We start from the raw sequence: 21025 nt of genomic DNA, 5'->3' as shown, positions 1-21025 counted from the left end.
CCTGATGAGCTTAGCTGTTCCCCATGTTCCTGCCTCCTGCGGGTATTTTCCTTTTTTGGAAAGAAAATGGTTTATCTATTACTACAAATGGATCTGTCATCTGGAAATAGAGCGATTAAATTTTTGGGCCCCTCACTACAAGAAAGACATTGAGGTGCTGGAGTGTGTCCAAAGTTGGGCAACGAAGCTAGTGAAGGGTCTAGAGAACAAGTCTTATGAGGAGCAGCTGAGGGAACTGGGGTTGTTCAGCCTGGAGGAGAGGAGGCTGAGGGGAGACTTTATTGCACTCTACAACTACCTGAAAGGAGGTTGTAGTGAGGTGGCAAGCAATAACACAAGAGGAAACAACCTCAACTTGCACCAGGAGAAGTTTAGATTGGATGTTAGGAAAAAATTCTTCACTGAAAGGGTTATCAAGCATTGGAACAGGCTGCCCAAGGAAGTAGTTGATCACCGTCCCTGCAGGTTTAAAAGACATGTAGATGTGGCACTTAGGGACATGGTTTAGTGGTGGACTTCGCAGCAGTAGGTAAAAAGTTGGGCTCAATGGTCTTAAAGGTCATTTCCAACCTAAATGATTCTATGACTCTAAATCTGAAGGAGTGTCATGTGTGCGTAGTGGGTTTACCCTGGCCAGCAGCTAAGCCCCCATCCAGTTGCTCGCTCACTTCCCCAGCCCCCAGAAGAACTGAGAATACAATGTGAACGGCAAAAGCTAGAAAACTCATGGGTTTGAGGTAAAGACAGTTTAATAAGTAAAGGGGGGAAAAAAACCCTCACCAAGCGATGCAAAGGCAGTCGCTCACCACCTCCCACTAGCAGACTGATGCCTAGCCAGTGTCTGCGCAATGCCTGCTTTTGAAAAAAAAAAAAAAAAATACACCCCCACCCCTTCCCCAGTTTTATTGCTGAGCATGGTGTTACATGGTATGGAATATCTATTTGGTCTGTTTGGGTCAGCTGTCCCAGTGTTGTCCCCACCCAGCCTCTTGCTCAGCCCCAGCCTACTTGCTGGGGGTGTGCAGAGTGAGAAACAGAGAAAGATCTTGATGCTGTGTAAGCACTGTTTAACAATAGCTGAAATATTGGTGTGGTATCAACACTGTTTTGGTCACACATCTAAACCACAGCACCATATAAGATGCAATGAAGAAAATTAACTCCATCCTAGCCAAAACTAGTACAGTGTGTAAAATGTTAATGGGAGGTTCTTTGGTAAATGTTCTCTAAAGTTACAGGCCAACTTCAAAATTGTTTTTCATGGTTGACAGATTGATTCCTACCTTTTCATCTTCTGGTGTCCCTGTTTCTCCTTATGATTATCTTGTCTGTGCAGGAATACTATTAATACAGAATTTGAGTCTCCAAAGTTAATCCTCATTGCTTAAAACTGTTAGTATTAAGTGTCCTGAGTCTAACTGAATTGCATACCGTTTTCTGCACAGCCCTCATGTTCTGGAGCTCTGAATAAAGCTTTCTGGGCTTAGAAGGACAGTAATGCAGCAAGTGGGCACATGTCATTGGCTGTGCTCTGCCTCTCACCAAGATTGCTGAGTCTTAAACTTCTCAAGAAAATATGGAATACTGCTAACAAGAAAGCCTGGAGAAAGCAAAGGCCCTTCTGGAATAAAGTCAGTAGACAAGCAAAGAAGTGATCCTGAAGTATCCAAAGACTGCATGGGTAGCTCTTGCTCTTTACCTCTCATAGCCAATAATGCCAACCAGGAACTTCAGGCTTCTGTTTGGAAGACAGCCAGTGATGATTGGTTGAACATGGAATGAAGGGCATCTTGCACCCTCTCTACTCAGAATTGAAAACAGGATGGTCCTAGGTATTTCTGATTAAGTTTAGGCGGGAGAGCTCTGGATCTTGGTGTGTAGGCTGGAAAAAGTGGGATATTTTTTTTTCTTCCCCCTCTAGGAAATATCTGAGGCCCTTCAGCAGCCTGTGTTATGGCGTTCTCCACCTAGGCTGGATGAACTGTTCTAGGGAGCCCATGATTCCTTAACCATATGAGGCAAACCCTTTATCTCTGCAGCAAAACTTACAGGGAAGGTTTTGAAAGGGAAGAAATAGCAGAAGAGTTTTGCTTATACAGTTGCATGTATTCTAGTGTAGATCATTCTCTCCCTTGGAGTAAAAGAGAGCTCTGCCAGCTACATTCAAGAAGATGAATGAGATGTGGTTCTCCACTCCATTAGTGCTCTTCAGTTTGGAGACATTATTGTCCCACTTAAGTACAGATGCCTCACTGAGGTGGAAGCTCCCACTATAATCGGAGTGAGGAAGTGGGCACAGCTGTAAAGTGAGCAGGGAGAAGGCTTAAATCCAGTTTCTATGAATGCCAAGTTGCAGAAGGAGAATTTGCATTTCACAGTGAGTAGCTCCACAGTCTGTTCAGTTTGTGCCAGCTGTTCCCTTTGTAGTAAAAAGAATCCAGAGAACTACAAAGCTCATCCAGATTCTTCTCATTTTCAGTGACTTTTCTTTTGTGATTTTGTTGAATACAGCAGGACAAATTTGCCTGCATTTTGACTTATTTCTTCTTGTCCCCAGAAAAGACTGGTCAGGTGTCTATGAAGTGGTTTGGTTGAATGGGTCTCCCTGGTGCTCCTTTGTGGGAGAAGGGGAAACTTTAAGGAAGGACATCACACTTCAAGATAATGGCCACTCAACTGTCTTTGAAGAAAAAATGAACAAAATCCAGAGAGTTTTCTATTTGGAGAAGGAGTTTGGCACTCAGGACATCAGCAGGCGTGGCCAAAATTCATCATGCTTCTGGCATTCTTTCAGGTTGACCTCGCTGTAGGAATAAGCTGTAATTCTCTAAGTGACTGTAATAGATTTCTTAAAGTTTTGGGAGCTAGAGCAGGGACCCCAGAGAGCTCTCTTGATTTTTCCCTGATAAATGGCTTTGTTTGGTGCCATCAGCCTCCACCTTTTGTTTGCTTCCACTAGTAAATATGCAAAAAATTTCTTGGACACTGAGAGAAACTACTCTATTTCCAGACAAAGCTGTCTGCCTGTTGTCTACAACATGAGCCAGAGTGAGTTCAGTTAGTCTGCAGGACCATCTGGCCACTTCCAATATCACAGTATCCTGAGCATCCTCTTGACTGCAAAGGCATTCAGCTTTTTTCCCTAAGGTTAAGCCACGGGACACATCGGGGCAGTCAAAGGACACCAAGGCCACACAAGATGTAGCAAATCTGCAGCATGGTTTGTCCCATATCTCCATTCAGCATGGGATAAAGTGCTTCCTGGCTGCTGGTACCCAAAGAGATTAGATGTGATTTGTTGAATCATAGAGTAGTTTGCGTTGGAAGGGACCTTTAAAGGTCATCTAATCCAACCCCCCTCCCATGGGCAGGGGTATCTTCAACTACATCAGGTTGTTCAGTGCCCCATCCAACCTGACCTTGAATGTTTCCAGGGATGGGGCATCTACCACCTCTCTGGGCAACCTGTTCTGGTGTTTCACCATCCTCATTGTAAAAAGTTTTTCTTGTATCTAGTCTAAATCTCTCCTCTTTCAGTTTAAAACCACTATCCCTTGTCCTATCACTACTGGCCATGCTAAAAAGTCTGTCTCCAACTTTCTTATAAACCTCCTTTAAGTATTGAAAGGCTGCAATAAGGTCTCCCCAGAGCTTTCTCTTTTCCAGGCTGAACAACTTCAATTCTCTCAGCCTCTTCTCATAGCAGAGGTGTTCCAGCCCTCAGACCATTTCCGTGATCTTCTGGACCTGCTTCCACAGGTCCATGTCTTTTTTGTACTGAGGACTTCAGAGCTGGGTGCAGTACAGAACCAACGCTACTTTAAGCAGTAGAGTTTTAGTCCCTAAGGGTGAATGGATGCTTTCTGCAATGTGTGCGTCATGTGAAGAGACCCAGTCTGCTTAATGTTCTCTGTTGGACTCGAGCCTTTAGGGATGCAGTGTTGTGTGTGCTCATGTTTCTCTGCACCAGTGCATCTATGTATGTCAGTCAATGGGGCCGTGAGGTGGTTCATAAAACACCTGTCATGAATTCCTGGTGTTAAACTCTTGAGGTTTTTTTTTTTTTTTTCCTTCACTGAAAGAGGAGCGAATATATATGTCCTTGTGTCATGTCTTTACTTCAAAAACTAACAAGGATCAGAAATTCAAGCCATTGTATCGCAAATTTGTCTGAAGCCAGATCAGAGCGTCCCTTAACTCTGGGCTAGCCTTATTTTTGTGGCAGCTACAGCTGAATATTTCCATTGAAAACTTGGCTTCTGTGGGTTAAATTTGCTACAGATAGTGTTTAACCCATCTGAAACCGTTCTTGCAAAAAGAGAGGATTTGGCTGTTTACAGAGACTGACAGGTCTGCCTCTGCTTCCAGCACCAGGAGCATGCCAGACGCAGGGTTTGGGAATGAGGTTTGTGAAACTGATCTTCCATGGACTGGGAAAATTTTGGACAAGATGAATAAATTCTTTGTTCTGCAAATCAAAAGCAAAAAAAGATTAGGCTGAAGGGGAGACGTCAGGGGAGTAATCAGTCCTGTTGTTGAGGAGGCTCTAGTTCTCATTTCGTCATCGAGTTTTAAAAATCAAAGATTTATTTATTTTTTTGAACACTAGTAGCGCAGCTTTGGCTAAGAAAATCAAGTCATTGCTAAAGGGGATATGCTAAGCCTGAATTTTTAGATATGTCTAAATATTAGATAAATATCTACATAAGTAAATATTAGATATGTTTCAATTGTGCAACGTGTTAAACTAGCCACAGATAATTTCATATATTCTGTATATTCAAAGGCATATATTGGTTAGTCTGGAAAGATTTCAAACAATAGGGTTATATGGCCAGATGTGCAAGAGGTGGTCTGTTCTTTTCTTTAAAATATATTGTAGGTTTATACCCTGCATAAAATCCTAGCACAGGTTTTGGGTGCATGTCTTGCTGTTTGCAGAAGCTTTCTTGTGGTCCAGGACTTGCGCTTCCATGTCTGATAGTGTTCTACCTAGATGAGCAATTTTAAAGCTATTAATGTCTCAGAGATGTTAATTCTGCAGAACAGTCCAATATATTTTTTTGTGAGTGTGTGTGTGGGCTTAAAAGTTTTTGCAGAAGATCAGAGACTGTGAAAACGTTGCAGTCTGCTTTGAAAGAATTTCTCTGGGGGAGTAAACTCTGTTTTTGGCAATATCCTGATTTCACAAATCTTTATCAGAAATATTTCTCTATGGACCATGTTCAGCTAGTGTCCCATATCCAAGACGAGCAAACCCGTTTGATCCTGAATTCAAATTCATAGGAAAACATTGCCTGCTTTGATGGTGTTGTGAAGGGATGACAGATTTCTCCTCCCTTAGAAAAATACAGGGTGGACTTGGGTCCATCCAGTCTAGCTTCCCCACACTGATGGTGGTCGTCAGAGGATGGCTGGGTCAAGCGAGTACCGATATATCCCCGTCTGCTTTAGTGATCTCCAGCAGTTTTGCAATCGGGGATTTCTGAGCCAGAAGTGTTTTACTGTTTTACCAACTGGAGACCAGTTATGCTCTATGCTGGAGGAATACAGCAAGGCAAAATCTATATCCACAAACTGGCTGAAATCTGGATTTGGGAGCTATTTAGGGAGCATTAGACGGCCCAGGAGACTGCAAATGGAAAATAAATGACCAGGAAGACATGATAAAATTGGCATTAACACAATAAAAGCGCTGCCTAGTGTTCGCAGTTGTCAAATATAGTCTCATAAAAGGTAAGAGATGTTAGTGAGACTGGCGAGCTGTGCTTCACAGCTGCTTGCCCTCGGTTCAGCTGAGGCACGTTGAACAGCCAGGTTCAACGTAGAAAGGGTCATACAGGCAATGCCACTCACTTGGATACCTTCCTTCTTCCCGGTGAGTCAACCTTGCGCATCTGTAAGAGCTGCTTAATGGCATGATGGAGTGCTGGGTGCAAGGTAGGGGAGGGAAAGCCTAGTGAGGTGGATGAGCAGGCTCGTGCCGTACTCCGGTACAAAACTCTCTATTGCCTTGATCCTGCTGAGCTGGCTGCTTCCCCTCCCTGCACCACCAGGTTGAGACTGTCAAGTTTTGGGAGGTCTTGGAGCAATGCTGGTGATGCAGGATGGAATGTTCCTACACCATGTGTTGCTGCTCTATTCGTCTCCATAGATTCTTTCATTGTTTCAGCTCTTAGCAAGAATCTATGTAGTGTTGAGTACTGAGTTTCTTAATATGAATGAGATTCTTTAACATCGCTAGTTCCACATTACACAGGAGGCTATTTAACAAAATCCCCTATTTTTCCTTTCCAGCCCATAACTTCTGCACTCCCCTGCTTGAAGCCATTGCTTTAGATGAGGACGACTGCTCGCCTTAGGTGCTTTGGGCAGCTTTGGTTTATGCTTGCATACCCTCATCCAGCTAGAAACTTCTCTTCTTCATCCTACCTACTTTTTAGTATAATTAAAAATATATAAAATAAACACATTTTCCAGGCCTGTCCATTGGTCCCTTTCATCTTTCTCCCCTTGTTTCCACCACATGTCAACAGAACACTCCCCTCCTGTCTGAATTTTGGGGGAGAAGGAGGGTTGCCTTAGCTTTATGCCTTGGCCAACAAGCTTAATACTGTGTTGGCTAGAACATATCCAAGGACACAAGCTTCTTGTATGCAAATTTCTTCTCTGATCTTTCTTCTCACCCTCCCTCCCTCTGTCCCACCCTTCAAAAATGTGCTTCCTTGTCCCTGTGCAAGACTCACTGTGTTGTTGAAAGGTAGTGGAGTCTGTGTGGCGTGTGTTTTTTAAGGAAAAAAAAAAAATAATTGTGCTTTTAAAGAAGTTGAACTAGAAATCTAGAGAATAAGTTGGGGTCTGTCCCATCCTGTCCCCATCCTCCCCTGCCCCCCATCCCGTCCCGTCCTGCCCATTGCATAAGTACCAGAACAGCTTGTGCCAGGAGGCTTGAACTAGTATTTAAGCCTACAGTTAAATTAACTCTCTGTGAGGCTGCCTAACAGAGGGCCAAATGCTGCAATGTGATTTCCTAGGGGTGTGTGTTGTGGTTTAGGCCAAATCGGCTACTGGGGACCTGAGGGACCCCAGGTGGGACCGACAGATACTCCCCTCTACCCGCCTTCAAAAAGAGAGGCAGAGGAGGAAAAAAAGACTTATGAGTTTAGAAGGAACTAAACTACTTTAATGAAATATTAAGAATAAAATAAAAAGAAATAATGAAATATATATACAAAACCATATCAAGCTCCTGAGATGACAATCATGACACCGGCTGGCACTGGGGCAGTCCCAGGCTGGACACAGTGACGGACGGGAACTGGATTCCGGATCTGCATTCAGGATTGGGATCACAGGCAGACAAAGAGTCTTCCTCACACGTTGACCATTGAAGGAAGGAAGAGAGCTGACCCTTTGATCCTCAGTTTTCATACTGAGCATGAGGCAGATGGGATGGAATACCCTGTTGGTCAGTTTTGGGTCACCTGTCCTGTCCGCTCCTTTCCGCAGGTGGGACCCCACTATGCTTTTCTGCTTCCGACCCTCCAACGGGGCAAGTAACAAAGCTGGTTGCCCTTGGGTGTTATAGCAATAAGTATAAGCAAGAGCCTCTCTGCATACCATGCCTGGGCAACAGCTATAAACAATTGGTCTTATCACTCTGAGAGAGTGAACACTGTCTGTACAATATGCTGTTAATTTCAGTAATTGAGAGGCCCAGCTAAGAAGCGAAGTTACTGAACAAAATTGGTTCTGTTTTACCTCAAACCAGGACAGAGTGTAAATGGAGTGAAAGCAATATTAAATGAAATTTTCCTACTTTGAGAATCTTTAAAAAATGTAAATATAGTCAGATATAGGTAGATGCCAATAATCAGTCTAATTGTTACATACCTGAAGTCTTGGTGTCGCTCTGTTGAACCCACATGCATTGGAGTTACACTTACCTATATGTGATATTTTAGAGTTGCACGTACCTGTATGTCTTCTGCATATGTTTTCACATTGACCTCCTTCTGTCTTTTAGGTGCCTGGGGCCCAGGACCTGGTGGACTTCTCACCGGTGTACCGATGCCTACACATATACTCTGTCCTGGTAAGTAACTCTGTGCTGCCTATGAGACTGGTGCTGACACTGATCTGTGGTTTAAAGAAGACAATGGGGTGCTGCTCCTTCTGCTGATACTGCTGGAAAGAGGTGGTTGCAAAACATTAATGTTCGCCTAGCTAGGAAGTGCGTTACCTGAAATAGAAAGTAGGCTAGTGATGGATGTATTTGAGTAAAAGCCACACAGTTACTTCGTGCAGGCCGCAGAAATATAGAGGGATATTTTTTCCAACTATTGCAGACCCTGGATTTATAATATAGGTGTTTCTTGGTGATACAGTTTTTCTCCAAGAATTCCTCTTCAACCACAGTAGCTTCATTATTCAGTGCAAATGGAAGAGTTGCAGGTGGGGACAGAGAAATTGGTTTTAAATGTATTGTTTGCTGCACTTAGGAGAACTTTGCCGCTCTTCAAACGTTGTTTGACAGGAGTAGGTTTGCTGCCGTCCCACCAAATCCACTGTTTGACTGTATCACTCCCAATTTCCCAATGGTTACACTTTGTGTGCACTGAAAAATATGGCCAAACTGAAACTGTTCTGTGTTGGTGTTTGGTTATTGGCTAAAAAGTGTTACTCTGAACCATGTCATGTTCTTGAGTACTTTTCAAGAGAGCTCCCATCTCTGCAGATGTAGGCTGCTGGATAAGCTACGTTTTCTCCTAGGCTTTATGAGTACGTAAGGTATTGATTTTCTTATTTATTTATAACAAGGGGAGATAAGGTGCCCTTTGTAGCTTACCCTTCAACTTTTAATTTCTAAGATGCCTCCAACAGTGTACAAGCCTTGAATCTGCAGACCCAAAGAACCTGTGTTGCTTGCATCCATTCATTAACGTCCTTTGGAGAGACAGAGCTTTCAGAGGGCTCTTCTCCTGCGGTTGAGCAATCTGAAGCCCAGGCAGCAGATGAAAGGAGCACTCTGTTTGCAGCTTTCCTCCCTTTCCATGGCAGAGCCAGGCTTGTGAGAGAATTGTTTTTAAGGCACTTCTAAAGCAAATTTCTCCAGCAATACGTACAAATGAATTTGTGAAAGGCAAAGAATTGTCATAAAAAACATTTTATATAAAATCTCTTTGTGCCCTCATCTGTTAATAATTATGTAATTTGGCTACATTGCCATGATATTTTATTGGAATGAAAAAGTTAACCTACCCAAAATGTGTTACTCTGTTTATCTTGGACAAAAACCTCCTCCTCAAACCCGGTGCTGGGAGCCCGGTTCAGGGAGTGTGCTAATTGAAGATTACAACTGGTCTGAAATGCTTTGTGGATTTCAAAGTGTCATTTTATTTGGAGAAACTTCAGTGAAGAATATGTATAATGAAAACAGGATTAGGAATCCTATTTGTGTAGCTTACGTACATTTGTTTAATGCAAGGGTATTTATTTAATTGTGTATTTATACATAAAGCTGTTATGAAAAGGATGAAGAGCTTTTGTTGGTGGATATAACAGTTTCGCACATTTGAAATGGTCTCATTTCTACGTTGGGGCTTTGTTTGTTGTCTTGCTGGTTTACTTTTTAGTCTGAAATAGCAATTGGTCATTCAAAGCATGTTAGGGAATTGCTGCTCCTAGAAGACAGGTTTCACGGCCAGCGCCCCGTGGTGGACCTAGATGGGGTTGTCTTCTGCTGGAGGTGGGAATAGTGCAGTGGACTTGGTGATGGTGAAGTTAGACCTGGTGCAGGAGTTTCATGCCGGTGGGTTAGCGTCCTCTGTCCCCATCCTGAGCTGAGATCATTCAGTCCTTCTCCCCCTAGTCCTTCTCTGTTTCAGCCAAAAGCCCTAGTAATGAGAAAAAAGATACATCAGAGCTCTAAAGAAAGTGTGTTGGTGAGACAGGAACAAGAGAAAAAAGGTAACCAACGGTAGGAAAGGCTCCTGAAAAGAAAACTGCCCTTTTCCTGACCTGTGATTGAATCCTGCCCTAGCTTTCTAGGCCCAACTTGGGTTGAACAATGTCAGAGATCCAGCAAGCATCGAGGGAAATGGCCACATCAGTGTCAGACGGAAGGATCATAATGTAATAGTTACCAAAAAATCCTAATATTTGTCATTTACAATAGCGTTATCTAAATGCTTGGCCTGCAGTTAAAAAGGCCCACGTTGAATAAACATTGAGATATTTATTATTTTTAGTGAAATCGACCTTCCAGTCACCTCGGTTTTATGGCTGTGCTGCTTATAAATTCCCAAAGGATTATTTGAAAAATCCTACTCATATCTGCCAGCCTTATCAGCAGGGCAGAAGTTCACATATTGTAACGGGAGGTCAGCCTTCGGTCATGGTCTTACAGAGGGGGCCAGGCACCTGTAAATCCTTCCTTCAGCAACCAAGGCGAAGTACAATATCAAACAGGCAAGGAGACTTTTCCAGGAAATGCTGAACTTTCTCAGGAAGGGCAGAGGAGGGGGAAAGAAAGTGAAGGAAGGTCAGGCGGAGGTTAATTGAGACTTGGACCTTGGCGTGGTGGCAGCTCCGGGGAGGACAGGCTCTGGTGGGATGCTTTATGGGACTATTCATCGGAGATTCCTTTTCTTGTGAGAAACGGGCTGGCCGAGGGTGTCTTGAGGAAGAACTGGGCGTAGGGGAGGCTTTGAATATCTGCAGATATCGAACAAAACATCACAAGAGCATATTTGTGTATTATACATGGCGTTGTACACATGGATAGCCATTCTTTGCTCAGCTAACCCTTTGATTTCATGATTTGGGTTTATGTCCCTAAACGGTGCCTAAAGCAGCAAGTCCTTACCCTGCCTGTAGTTTCTTGCATGCAGCGAATATACTGTGAATTGCATGAAAAAAAAAGCTTTTCAGATGATAGGTTTGGTTTCAAACCTGCAAATCAGTAACCACTGAACAATCTTGGTGTATTGGTGGGAATCCTGGTAATATTAAACAAATGTATGCTGTCGTTTTCCTAGGAAAATTAAAAGAAAGACTAGCCGGAACCATGGATATGGTGATTCTTCAGATGCCAGGAGCATCATATAAAAGGGTTAAGGGGAGGTGCTGGCAGCAGAGCCAGGACACGTAAGTCTTGGGGTCAGTCCTGGTCATCTTGGTCAGTTGGCCAAAGTCCGTGTCTAGTTTTGGCTGATCTTAAACACTAAACCCCACTTAGTTTCTGTTCAGCAGCGATGTGCTATTTAAGGACATTCATCTGCAGTGCGGTTAGACTGCTAGGCTGTTGGTATCAGGTATATCTTTTCCTTGAGTTAATAGAGAAGTTTGTTGAAAATGGTAATATTATTATATAAAGAAGAAACAAGAATATTTCAGTGAAGTGATTTTGCCATTGACGTTTTTATCTTTTATGTTGTCTTTGACCAAAGTCTATGTAATGCTCAAGTTGCTTTGATCGATATCCAAAATAAATTAGGAAAGGTGAGGTTTGGGCCAGATGGTTTATCTGCTGGAGCATCTGAACAGCTGTTGGGTGCCTTGTATTTCAAGGCCAAGACATGGAATTGCTTTGCTTTACATAACATGAAATGAAAAGCAGTTTTTGTTTCATGTTTCCTGTAAGCTGTAGGAAGGCAGAAAGCAAAGAGTGAACGAAGAGCAGAAAGGAATTAAAAAAAAAAAAAAAAGCCAAAAAAGCCAGAGTGCTTTGCACAGAGGGTGCTCCCAAGAAGTTGTCTCAAAGGCAGCTGATGATGATTTAAGTCGCTTAAGCTCCTGCTTCAGCCAGTGCTGTTGCCTGTTAGTACTCATTTAGGGTTTGCCTTAGCTAGGTGGGTTTTTTTAGCTTTATGCTAATTGGTTACCAATTACTTTGAGGTTCTTAACATGTTCGTGAAGACACTGGTATTGACACTCCCAGCTCTTTGATCCGAGCTACAAAGGGGTCATTTTAGGGTAAAGAACAAGTGTCCAAAAAAAAAAAAAAAAAGAAAAAGAGAGCAGATTCTGATGTAAATACAGGTCTAAAACTGTAGCTGCCTCCTAGCTGATGAAGTATTTCTGGAGAATCCCAGAGCTGGATAATTTAGATAAATAGCAGTTGACAGGTATTTACTATAAATTTGTCATATCTCGCCACTGACATTTTTATCTGCTGTATTGCTTCTACCCCAAGCCTCTCTAACCCTAAAACTGCTTTGATGCACAAAATACATTAGGGAAGGTTAAAAAAAAAAAGTAAAACAAATAGTAACACCCCCCCCCCCACACACACACTTTCTTAAAATAAATCAATGTAGAAATGTCTTTAAATTCCAATATTAAAATGTGCACATTGTGCATAGACTGTATCCACTTGGTACATTTTTGCTTGCCTGTTTTAGTGGAGGATATAATGTTTTATATCTCTCAGCTGCGCAGAGCCAGCATGGCCTTGGAAGCAGAAACATGGGTTTACTTTTGCTTATCGCTAAAATTGCTATGTTTTGATTGCAGAGGCTATGCAGGGATTCATCGGCTCAGGGACTCAAGGTGAACTGTTTGGCTGAGGATGGGAAATACCACTTTGTATCTCCAAGCCGAGCAGATTTCATTTGAAGTGGGAGATGCTGCAAATCTGGTGGCGGATCATTGGTCTCCTCCCAGCCCTCCACTTAAATAATTTTTTTTTTTTTTTTGATTTCTCACAGAAGTGTGCTAACAATTGTGCTGCCTCCGTTAATCCTCCTTTTTCTGCCTCTGTGGGCTATTAAATTGGCAGGCTGGTTGCTCATCTGTTTGCCCATGGTGGCTGTGACGCAGCTGGTCGTTCCTGCCCCCTCCCCACCTCTCTGGGGAGGCTCTAGCATCCCCACCAAAATGTTTGTTCTTTTGTAACGGGGCAAAACAATTTAAGTTTTTCTTTCAAGGGATGAGAAAGCCTCTTATAGGAACCACAATTCAAATAATAAGAGCTACCCAACCCTCTCTTTCATAAGAAAACGTCTCTTTTTTTTTTCCTCTTTGTAACACTAGTTGTTTCTTTTTAGTTGATACTGAAACACAAACTGTACCATGGAAAGTCTGTGGTTTACTTCTATTTTTGAGATCAGGGTTGTAAAGTTTTCCCTTGGTGTCCTTGGGAACTTTAAAACTTTTTTTTTTTTTTTTTGGAAGGGGTGGGGGGGCAGTGGAAAAAATTTCCTTCTCAAAGTCTCTGGTAACTAACTCCTTGTTCATCTCAGACACTTTGCAGATTGTCCCATCGTTGTGTCCTGGCATATCTCACTGTCTGCTGACTTGGCTGACCCACTGGTGCCTGGTGGAGTTAGATAGCTATAAACACAGCACTGAGATCATAGGGAAAGGCTGAGGGTGAGACACTTTGTGCACTGGATTGATAAGGACACAGGAAAAGCCATTAGAGTGAACTGGTGTCAGTGACCTGTGATAACCATTCTGTACTACGTGCTAATGGACCCTGGGTAGTATGTCTGTCTGTAGTGGCAATAGATTTAACTTTTGTAATTGTCATATTGCTCTTTTAACCCTGTGACCTTATTACCCATGAGAAAACCACTTGGCTTCGATCAAAGAAGCAGCAAAGAAATCAGTGTTCATTCTAAGCTGGCTAGATATGATCACAGGCAGCCTTGATTCTTAAAATATTCAGCTTGGAAAACAGACATGTTAGGAGGGAGAAAAAAAAAGGGTGGTTTACTACAACAGCCCGGATGCAGACTTCTTGTCATCTGAGGTTAAGAACAGCAGCCGTGCTTTCCCAGGGCTTTGCAAAACTCTGCAATGGCACTTACTCACTGAAAAGGTACCGATATTTTACATTTAATGCTGATTTCATCCTTATTCACTCAATCCCGTTCCACTCTTAGTGGCTAGAATAAAAGACTGACTCTATTAGTCCTGACTATTGAAAATATATTCGGTATTTCTTCGAATCATTCAGGATGGATGGGACTTCAGGAGGTCTCTGGTCTAACTTCCTGCCCAAAGTGGAGGCAGCTCAGAGATCAGACCAGGGTACTTGGGGCTTTATCCGGTCTGATCTTAAAAACCTCCAAGGACCAAGACTGCAAAACCTCTCAGGGCAACTCACTCTGCTCCATGACCTCCTTGTAGGTATTGAAGGTGGCTGTTAGGTCTCCCCCAAAGCAGTCACTCCTCCAGACTGAATAAGCTCTATTAAACTCCCCCTGTGGGGCAAGTAGGTGCTCCAGCCCCAACTATCTTGGTGGCCTCCAGTGAACTCGCTCCGGTTTATCGGTGTCTTTCCTGTATTTGGGAGGCCCAAAACTGGATGCAGGGTATAGATATAGTCTTAACGAGTGCTGTGTAGAGGGGGATAATCGCTTCCCTCAATCTACTGGCTTTGTTCCTGTTAATACAGCCCAGGAGGCTGTTGGCCGCCTCTGCTCCCAGGGCAGACAGCTGGCCCATGTTCAGCATGCTGTCTGCCAAGGCTCTTGGTCCTTATCCACAGAGCTGCTCCCCAGGCAGTCAGTCCCCAGTCTGTGTTGCTGCAAGAGGTTCTTCCTTCCCAGGTGCACGACTTGGCATTTCTCCTTACTTATTTTCATCAGGTTCCTGTCAGCCCCATTCCTCCAGCATGTCAAGACCCTTAGGGTGGTGGCCCTGCTCTCCCGTGTATTGACTTTTCCTTAGTTTGGTGTCATCTGCAAAGCGCATGAGTGTGCTCTGTTGCCTCTTCCAAGTCACTGATAAAGATGCTAAGCAGGACAAGTTCCAGGACAGACCCCGTTGTGGTTCTTTACTTGTTACCAGCTCCCATGTTGGGCACAACTCATTAATTATGACCCTCTGAACATGACCACCCAACCAATTATTTACCCGTCCAGCTGATCACTCATCCAGACTGTGACACCCAAACTTGGATACAGGAATATTGTGGAATAGCAAGTCAAACGCCTTGCTAAAGTCAATGACACCTGCTGCTTTCCCCTCATCTGTAAATCCTGTCATGCTATCGTAGAAGGCAACCAGATAGTCGGCATAACTTCTGCCTGTTAAATTCATGCTGGTTGTCCCCAGTACCCTTCTTCTCCATATTCCTGAAAATGTGTCCCAGGAGACTCAGCTCATGAATTCCCCAGGGACTGAAGCAAGGCTGGATATGCTGTGGTTCCTCAAATCATCTTTTCAGCTTTTATTGCAACATTTACCCTTTTCTACTCGTTGGAAGCATTTCTTTTTTTATGGTATTTTAACTACTATGGGGTCTTTGATTCTAGGGAGCTCTAAGATCAGGACTGGTTTGAATACAAGATGTTCACCCTGAGTGGTTCAGAATACAGGCCAGTTGGAGGACCCTAAAGACCAACATCACTATTTGTATTGTGTAAGTGTGGGAAGGCTCTTCCTACGACTTGCTCCATTTCTGGGCATTGAGGCTCAGAAGGGTCCCAGGAATGTTTGGAAAATGACTCAGCTATCCCAGAGAGCATTGTGGAGGTGTCCAGAAACGGTGGTATGTCAAAAATAACAAGTGATAGGGACAGAAGTGCACTAATTTGCAAAGAATTTCCCTGAAGAGCATTGAGTTTTCTAAGGTAAAATGCAGTTTAAAAGAAAGGGAAAATCTCTAACAAGCATTCCCATTACATCTTTTTCTCATCCTTTGGTTATAGACTCATAATAGTTTAGACTGGAAGAGGCACATGGAAGACTTTGGACCAACCCTCCACTAGGGGCTAAATTTGAAGTTATATCAGGGATCTCAGAGACAGATCCAGTTGAGTTTTGAGGATCTCCAGGGGTGGAGACTGGCCAGCCTCTCTGGGTCCCTGTTCCAGTGTTTGCCTACCCTTACTGTATTTTTATTTTTGCTGTTAAATTAGTTTGAATTTATCTTTTTGTATTTTTTCTCTTGTCTCTCCTTTTTCTGTGCATTTCCAAGGGGAGCCTGGCTCCATCTACTCTGTAATCTGGTATTAGATTCGCTTCCTCATCCCTCTCCTTCCTCACTTTTCCTCATGTGTCGTGTGATCCAGCTCCCTCAATTGCCTTGGTGGCCACTCCTGGCCTTGCTTAGTACGCCAGTACTTTTGCATCACACTTTTAAAGTGCGTTTTTATTGCAGCTGGATCACAAGTGACACTGTTCCACTGGGATGATGCTGATATGCAATATTTAGGACTTACTTTTGCTCCTAAAAATAAATAAATGGCACCCTCAGTACCAGTTCATAGTGACACGTGAAAGATACTGCAACATAACACTAGACCCAAATCTGACCCTGGTGAATCAGATCCAGTTTTTCTTGAGTAGCCCCAAAATTGGAGGGAGAGCAGAGTCCCAGGAACCCCTCTTAGAAGTGAAGATTCTTGCCTGTGGGCTGCTCTTTGTGGCATTGCCTCTAGACTGTGCGTGGAAATCACTGAAAAGCAAAAGTAATAAGGTGTACGTGGAAAGCAATGTTGTGAGATATACTGGCCCCATCTTACCTTGTGCTGTTAAGTATTTTAGTCACCCTGGGCTTCAACCTGGATCTCAGCAGAGTATGTGTAAGATGTAGACTGTCTAAGACTGCTGGGAAAAGAGGCATTAGGAAGATCCTTCTGCATGAGGGCTGCCGAGCTATTCGTGTTAGTGAAGCTGTGTACTTTATGCATAAATTAACCCCAGGGGAATTATCATGTGCTGACCAGAAACTTCATATTTTATTTTATTTTATTTTTTTAAAGAGAAGAGTGTGTTTGTGGGGGAGGAGGGGGCTGTAAAATAATAAGTCACCATGTTTTATGCATCTCAGAAAATGGCTTGGTGCACAGCTGCAGTTGCTGTTTTCCTGCTATGTATGTTGTTTCTCATCTTAAAGGCCTATATGCAGTGTATCTGGGAAATGATTGCCATCCTGTTTTCAATAAACCCCTTTTTTTATGAAGGGTCTTAGGTTGGCTGGACATTAATTCTCAATCTGTTTACAAATATTTGTGCAGGAAAGGGTGAGCAATGTTCAGGACGGGCTTATGACGCATATACCCCCTATTTCAGTCCTTTGTTCAGGAAAATGTGGAAACAAGGCAGTTGTACAATGAACAAATGCTGCCTTCGCATTCCAGGAGTGTGGCGCGGGAGCTGCTTGCTGCAGGGCAGCCGTGGTCTCTCAGTGGGATGATGAGAAGCACGCAGACCGCCATCCCAACACAAAAAAGTTGCTTTAGCTCGGAGATCAACGGGCAGCTTGGATCATGTTTTCTGAAGGGTGATGGAAAAGCTCCGATTCAGGGGGTTATAATTGCTGTGTACAAAAGTGGGGATATGTGCAATACATTCAGAAGGTGAACATTGGTCTCGGAGAGGTTTTCCTTGGCTCTGCTCTCCTAAATCCCTCAGAATGAGAGGGTTGGCTCCTGAGAAAGGTGTCCCATCTCTTTTATCATTTGAAGCTGGTACCTGGAGGTCTTGGGTGACTTATGATCTTCTAGTTTCTTTGCTTTGCGGAGACTTAATCGTCTACTCACAGTCACTGAGCAACCCACAAGAGCTGTTGTGAGAGCAGGGTTTTGTCTCTTGCCTTTAAATCTCTCCTAGGTTTACTACCTCCAGCTGGTCTTGCCCCAGCCATGGTTGTTGTACAGTGTTGAAATGCCTTGGAATCCTTCAGGATGAAAGATTGTAAGGAATAACACAGTCTAAAATGTTATGCCTGTTGCTTTTAGTAATTGTTTCAAATATTAATGAAAGGATATGCACAGAACTAAATAGCAAACTCTTTATTGTAGTAGTAACTTCAGTGTGCTACAGAGCATGTTTTCTACAGCTGCTGCTGAATAGGAAGCCTCATGATATTTTTATGTATAGACCCTATAACTAAATGGGTGCACATTGATTCTTATGGCTAGCTACACATATATATGTTATTGCCCTGCAGGGAAGCTACTGTTGTGTCCATCTTCACAGCATCACAGACGGGTTGGAGGGGACCTCTGGAGATTGCCTTGACCAGCTCTTTGCACAAGCAGGGTCAGCTAGACTGGAGTTGCTCAGGACTGTGTCCCATTGGGATGGAAACTCCACAGCTCCTCCGGGCAAAATGTTTCAGTGTTTGGTCACCCTCACAGTAAAAAAGTTTTTTGTTGGTTGTTGTTGTTGTTGTTTTCTATGTTCAATGGAAATTTTTCTGTTTAAGTTTGTCCTGTCACAGGGCACCACTAAGAAGAGTCTGGCTCTGGCTTCTTTACTTCCCCCATCAGGTGCTTGTACACGTTGCAAAGGCCCCTCTGAGCCTTTTCTTCTCCAGGCTGAGCAGTCACAGGTCTTCTGCTGTATGTCACATGCTCACATCCCTTGAGATCTTTGTGGCCCTTCGCTAGGCTTGCTCCAGTTTTGCTGTCTCTGTTGCGCTGGTGAGTCCAGATCTGGACCCAGATGTGTCTCTCCAGTGCTGAGAAGAGGGGAAGCATCACCTCCCTTGACCTGCTGGCAGTGCTCTGCCAAACGCAGCCCAGCAGTCTGTTTGGCCTCCTTTGCCGCAAGGGCACAATGCTGGCTCATGGTCAACTTGGTGTCCACCAGGATCCCCAGGTCCTTTGCTGCCAAGCAGCTTCCTAGCTGGTCACCCGCAATGTTTACTGGTGCCTGGGGCTATTCCTCTGCGGGGCAGGACTTGGCATTCGTTGAACTTCATGAGTTTCCCGTTGGGCCATTTCTCCAGCCTGCCCTGGTCCCTCTGAATGGCAGCACACACCTCTGTTCTGTCAGGCACTCCTTCCAGTTTTTTCATCTGCATTTTCAGGGAGTAGAGGAATCAAAGGCAGATTTCATCCAACAGAGCTCCATGGGTGATGGGTAGTAGGAAGGAGAACTCTTGTTTTGTTCTGCTCAAATGCCAGTGCTTGTGCTTACATCTCTGCTTGTGTAACACAGCTGTTTCACTGCCTGGTCATTTTGGCTTCTTGACTTAACCATGTTCTGTAAACCCGTAATTATTACATACATGTTGGTTTAGCTGGGCAGAGTTGACAGCTGGTCAAAACAGAGGTCATGCTGGTCCACTTCTGGTTGGCACTAGACTGTACAACATCTGGTGTGCCTGTTTAAATTCGGTTTGTATGGACCATTGCCTTAAAAAGGAGCAAAAAACTAGTTGTCAAACGTGGAAATGTGCTGCTAGGACATGATTTCGTTCCCAGTACAGAGGGTGTGGCTAATACTGGATGTGCTGCTCCTCGGTGGTGCTTGGAACAGGTCTGTTTATTAGTTTAGCTTGTTTTTATTTCTCTGTGCTCCCTGACCTTTCCGCCAGGTTCTGTGATGGAAGAACAAGAAGCCAAATATGCAAATATAACTTTCGAACCAAAACATTTTATAGCAGAATCTTAGGAGCAAGCTGCATTTTTCTGCTCTAATGTGGTGTGCAGGATGGGTGCTTTTCTGCTTCTTCCTGAGTACATGCTTGGGTTTAGGGAGGGAGAGAATAAGGAGTTTGAACTCAAATCATTTAGCAGTACAGTACTGTCTCCTCATAAAAATATCTTATTTAGGGATTTCTCCCCCCCCCCCCCCCCCCCCCCCCCCCGTGTCTGCAATTAATGCAAACCCCTGTCTGTCAGTGATTATTAGCTCTCTGGTAGGAGGTACACAACTTAAAACACAATATTAAGCAGGCAGTAAGGCAGTAAAAAATGACTGAGATTTGTTCCAGATTGCATTCTTCTCAGCATGTTTTGCCTCCTGTCTTTCCACCTTCCCGTTCCCTTGGCTCCTTTGCCTTCCTCCAGACCTGTCCTTCATCTTCCTCAAGGACTTATTCTGCACTCTTCTTAAATTGGGGGTGGTTTTTTTCTTTAATTGATGGGAGCCCTGACAAGAGCTGATTAGCTGTTGGAGATGCATCCTTCCTTGCGAAGCTCGTGACCAATTTCCACCGCTTCCTTCCTTCCTTGAGATGGGAGAGCGAGCTTTCTTCTACGAGCCTCCCAGAGGTTTTAGGCACAGTGGCCTTGCATGGAAGACTCTGTGGGCTTGTCCTGAATATACTTTTTTCCCTGGCAGCTCATTCATTATAAAGTTTTAATGAATTTTAAATATATTATGAAAAGAGCATGTGGTTAAAAACCATCTCTGCTCATTTTTACACTGGAAGTGTTGGGTTGTGCTTTCCTTTGCAGAGAGGGTAGATTGAAAGCAAGCGGAGGAGAAAGGCACGTCCCCTGTGCTTAACCTTACAGGTCACCTGGAACGGGAGGAGATCGCCAAAAATGCAACCTGAAAATGTTTAGTTGCTGCTGTTTATAATGAGGAAATATCTGTCTACATCATCGCTTTGTAACTTTTCAAAAGTATGACTTAAAAAGGAGAAGGGGGGGTTGGAGAGGGAGCTGCACTACCACATTTTCCAGAATGAGAAACACAGGCTACTTGTTCAGTCAATTCAGTTTAGGTCAAATGTAGTTATGAAAAACAGATGATTGCTGGTGATCAAGCTGTACTTTGACAAATATCCCATTGTTTGAGGGTGCAGTGATTTCTTCAGACCGTTACCCGGTGCGGGGCTTGGCGATTGCCTTCCTCCAGCTCAGAGGCTGTCAGCCGGCACGGGGCTTGGTGCTCCAGACCCAGGAGCTTGGCTCTGTAGGAGGAGGGGTTGCAGAAAAGAAAGGCTTGGTGCAAAATGGGTGAAGTTTCCACTCTAGCTATTAAAATATGAGCTCACTTGGGGCTCTCAGAAGTACTTGAAAGGATGCTTCTTATGTATACGTTGTATCCTATGCAGCAGAGTAAAGGTTTATTTGGGGGCTGCTGATATTTGAGCTCCTTACTGGTAGTGTATCTTACTTAGCCCTGCGTCACTTTGAGTTATTATATATTCTTTTATGGTTTCCCCTAGAAAATATTTGCCTACGAATTATATTTGTGGGGTAAGGAACCTATTATTCACGTTTCAGAGACAGGGCTAGTTGAAGCCGAGATAAATGTCTTCCTGTGTGAGTCTGACCCAGTGAAAGGCTGAGTCCTGCTCTGATGTTTGCTGAGTCGTCCTGCTCTT

At 43.7% G+C, this 21025-nt stretch overlaps 1 protein-coding gene across 2 annotated transcripts in view; it reads left to right on the top strand.

The window, feature by feature from the left end:
• Positions 1-21025, top strand: part of EXOC6B (exocyst complex component 6B) — a gene marked incomplete at its 3' end in the record, with an annotated part of 312754 nt that overhangs the window by 154534 nt on the left and 137195 nt on the right. For both annotated transcript variants that reach the window (XM_082482217.1, XM_082482216.1), the window contains exon 8: positions 8027-8095. In XM_082482217.1, the coding sequence (XP_082338343.1) occupies positions 8027-8095 (69 nt within the window). The remainder of the gene's footprint in view (positions 1-8026; positions 8096-21025) is intronic.

This window comes from Vanellus vanellus (genome assembly GCF_965231255.1).
Source record: "Vanellus vanellus genome assembly, chromosome: 4".
Taxonomy (NCBI): domain Eukaryota; kingdom Metazoa; phylum Chordata; class Aves; order Charadriiformes; family Charadriidae; genus Vanellus; species Vanellus vanellus.
The sequence above is the reverse complement of the archived record's forward strand: the minus strand, read 5'-3'. Positions and strand labels throughout refer to the sequence as shown.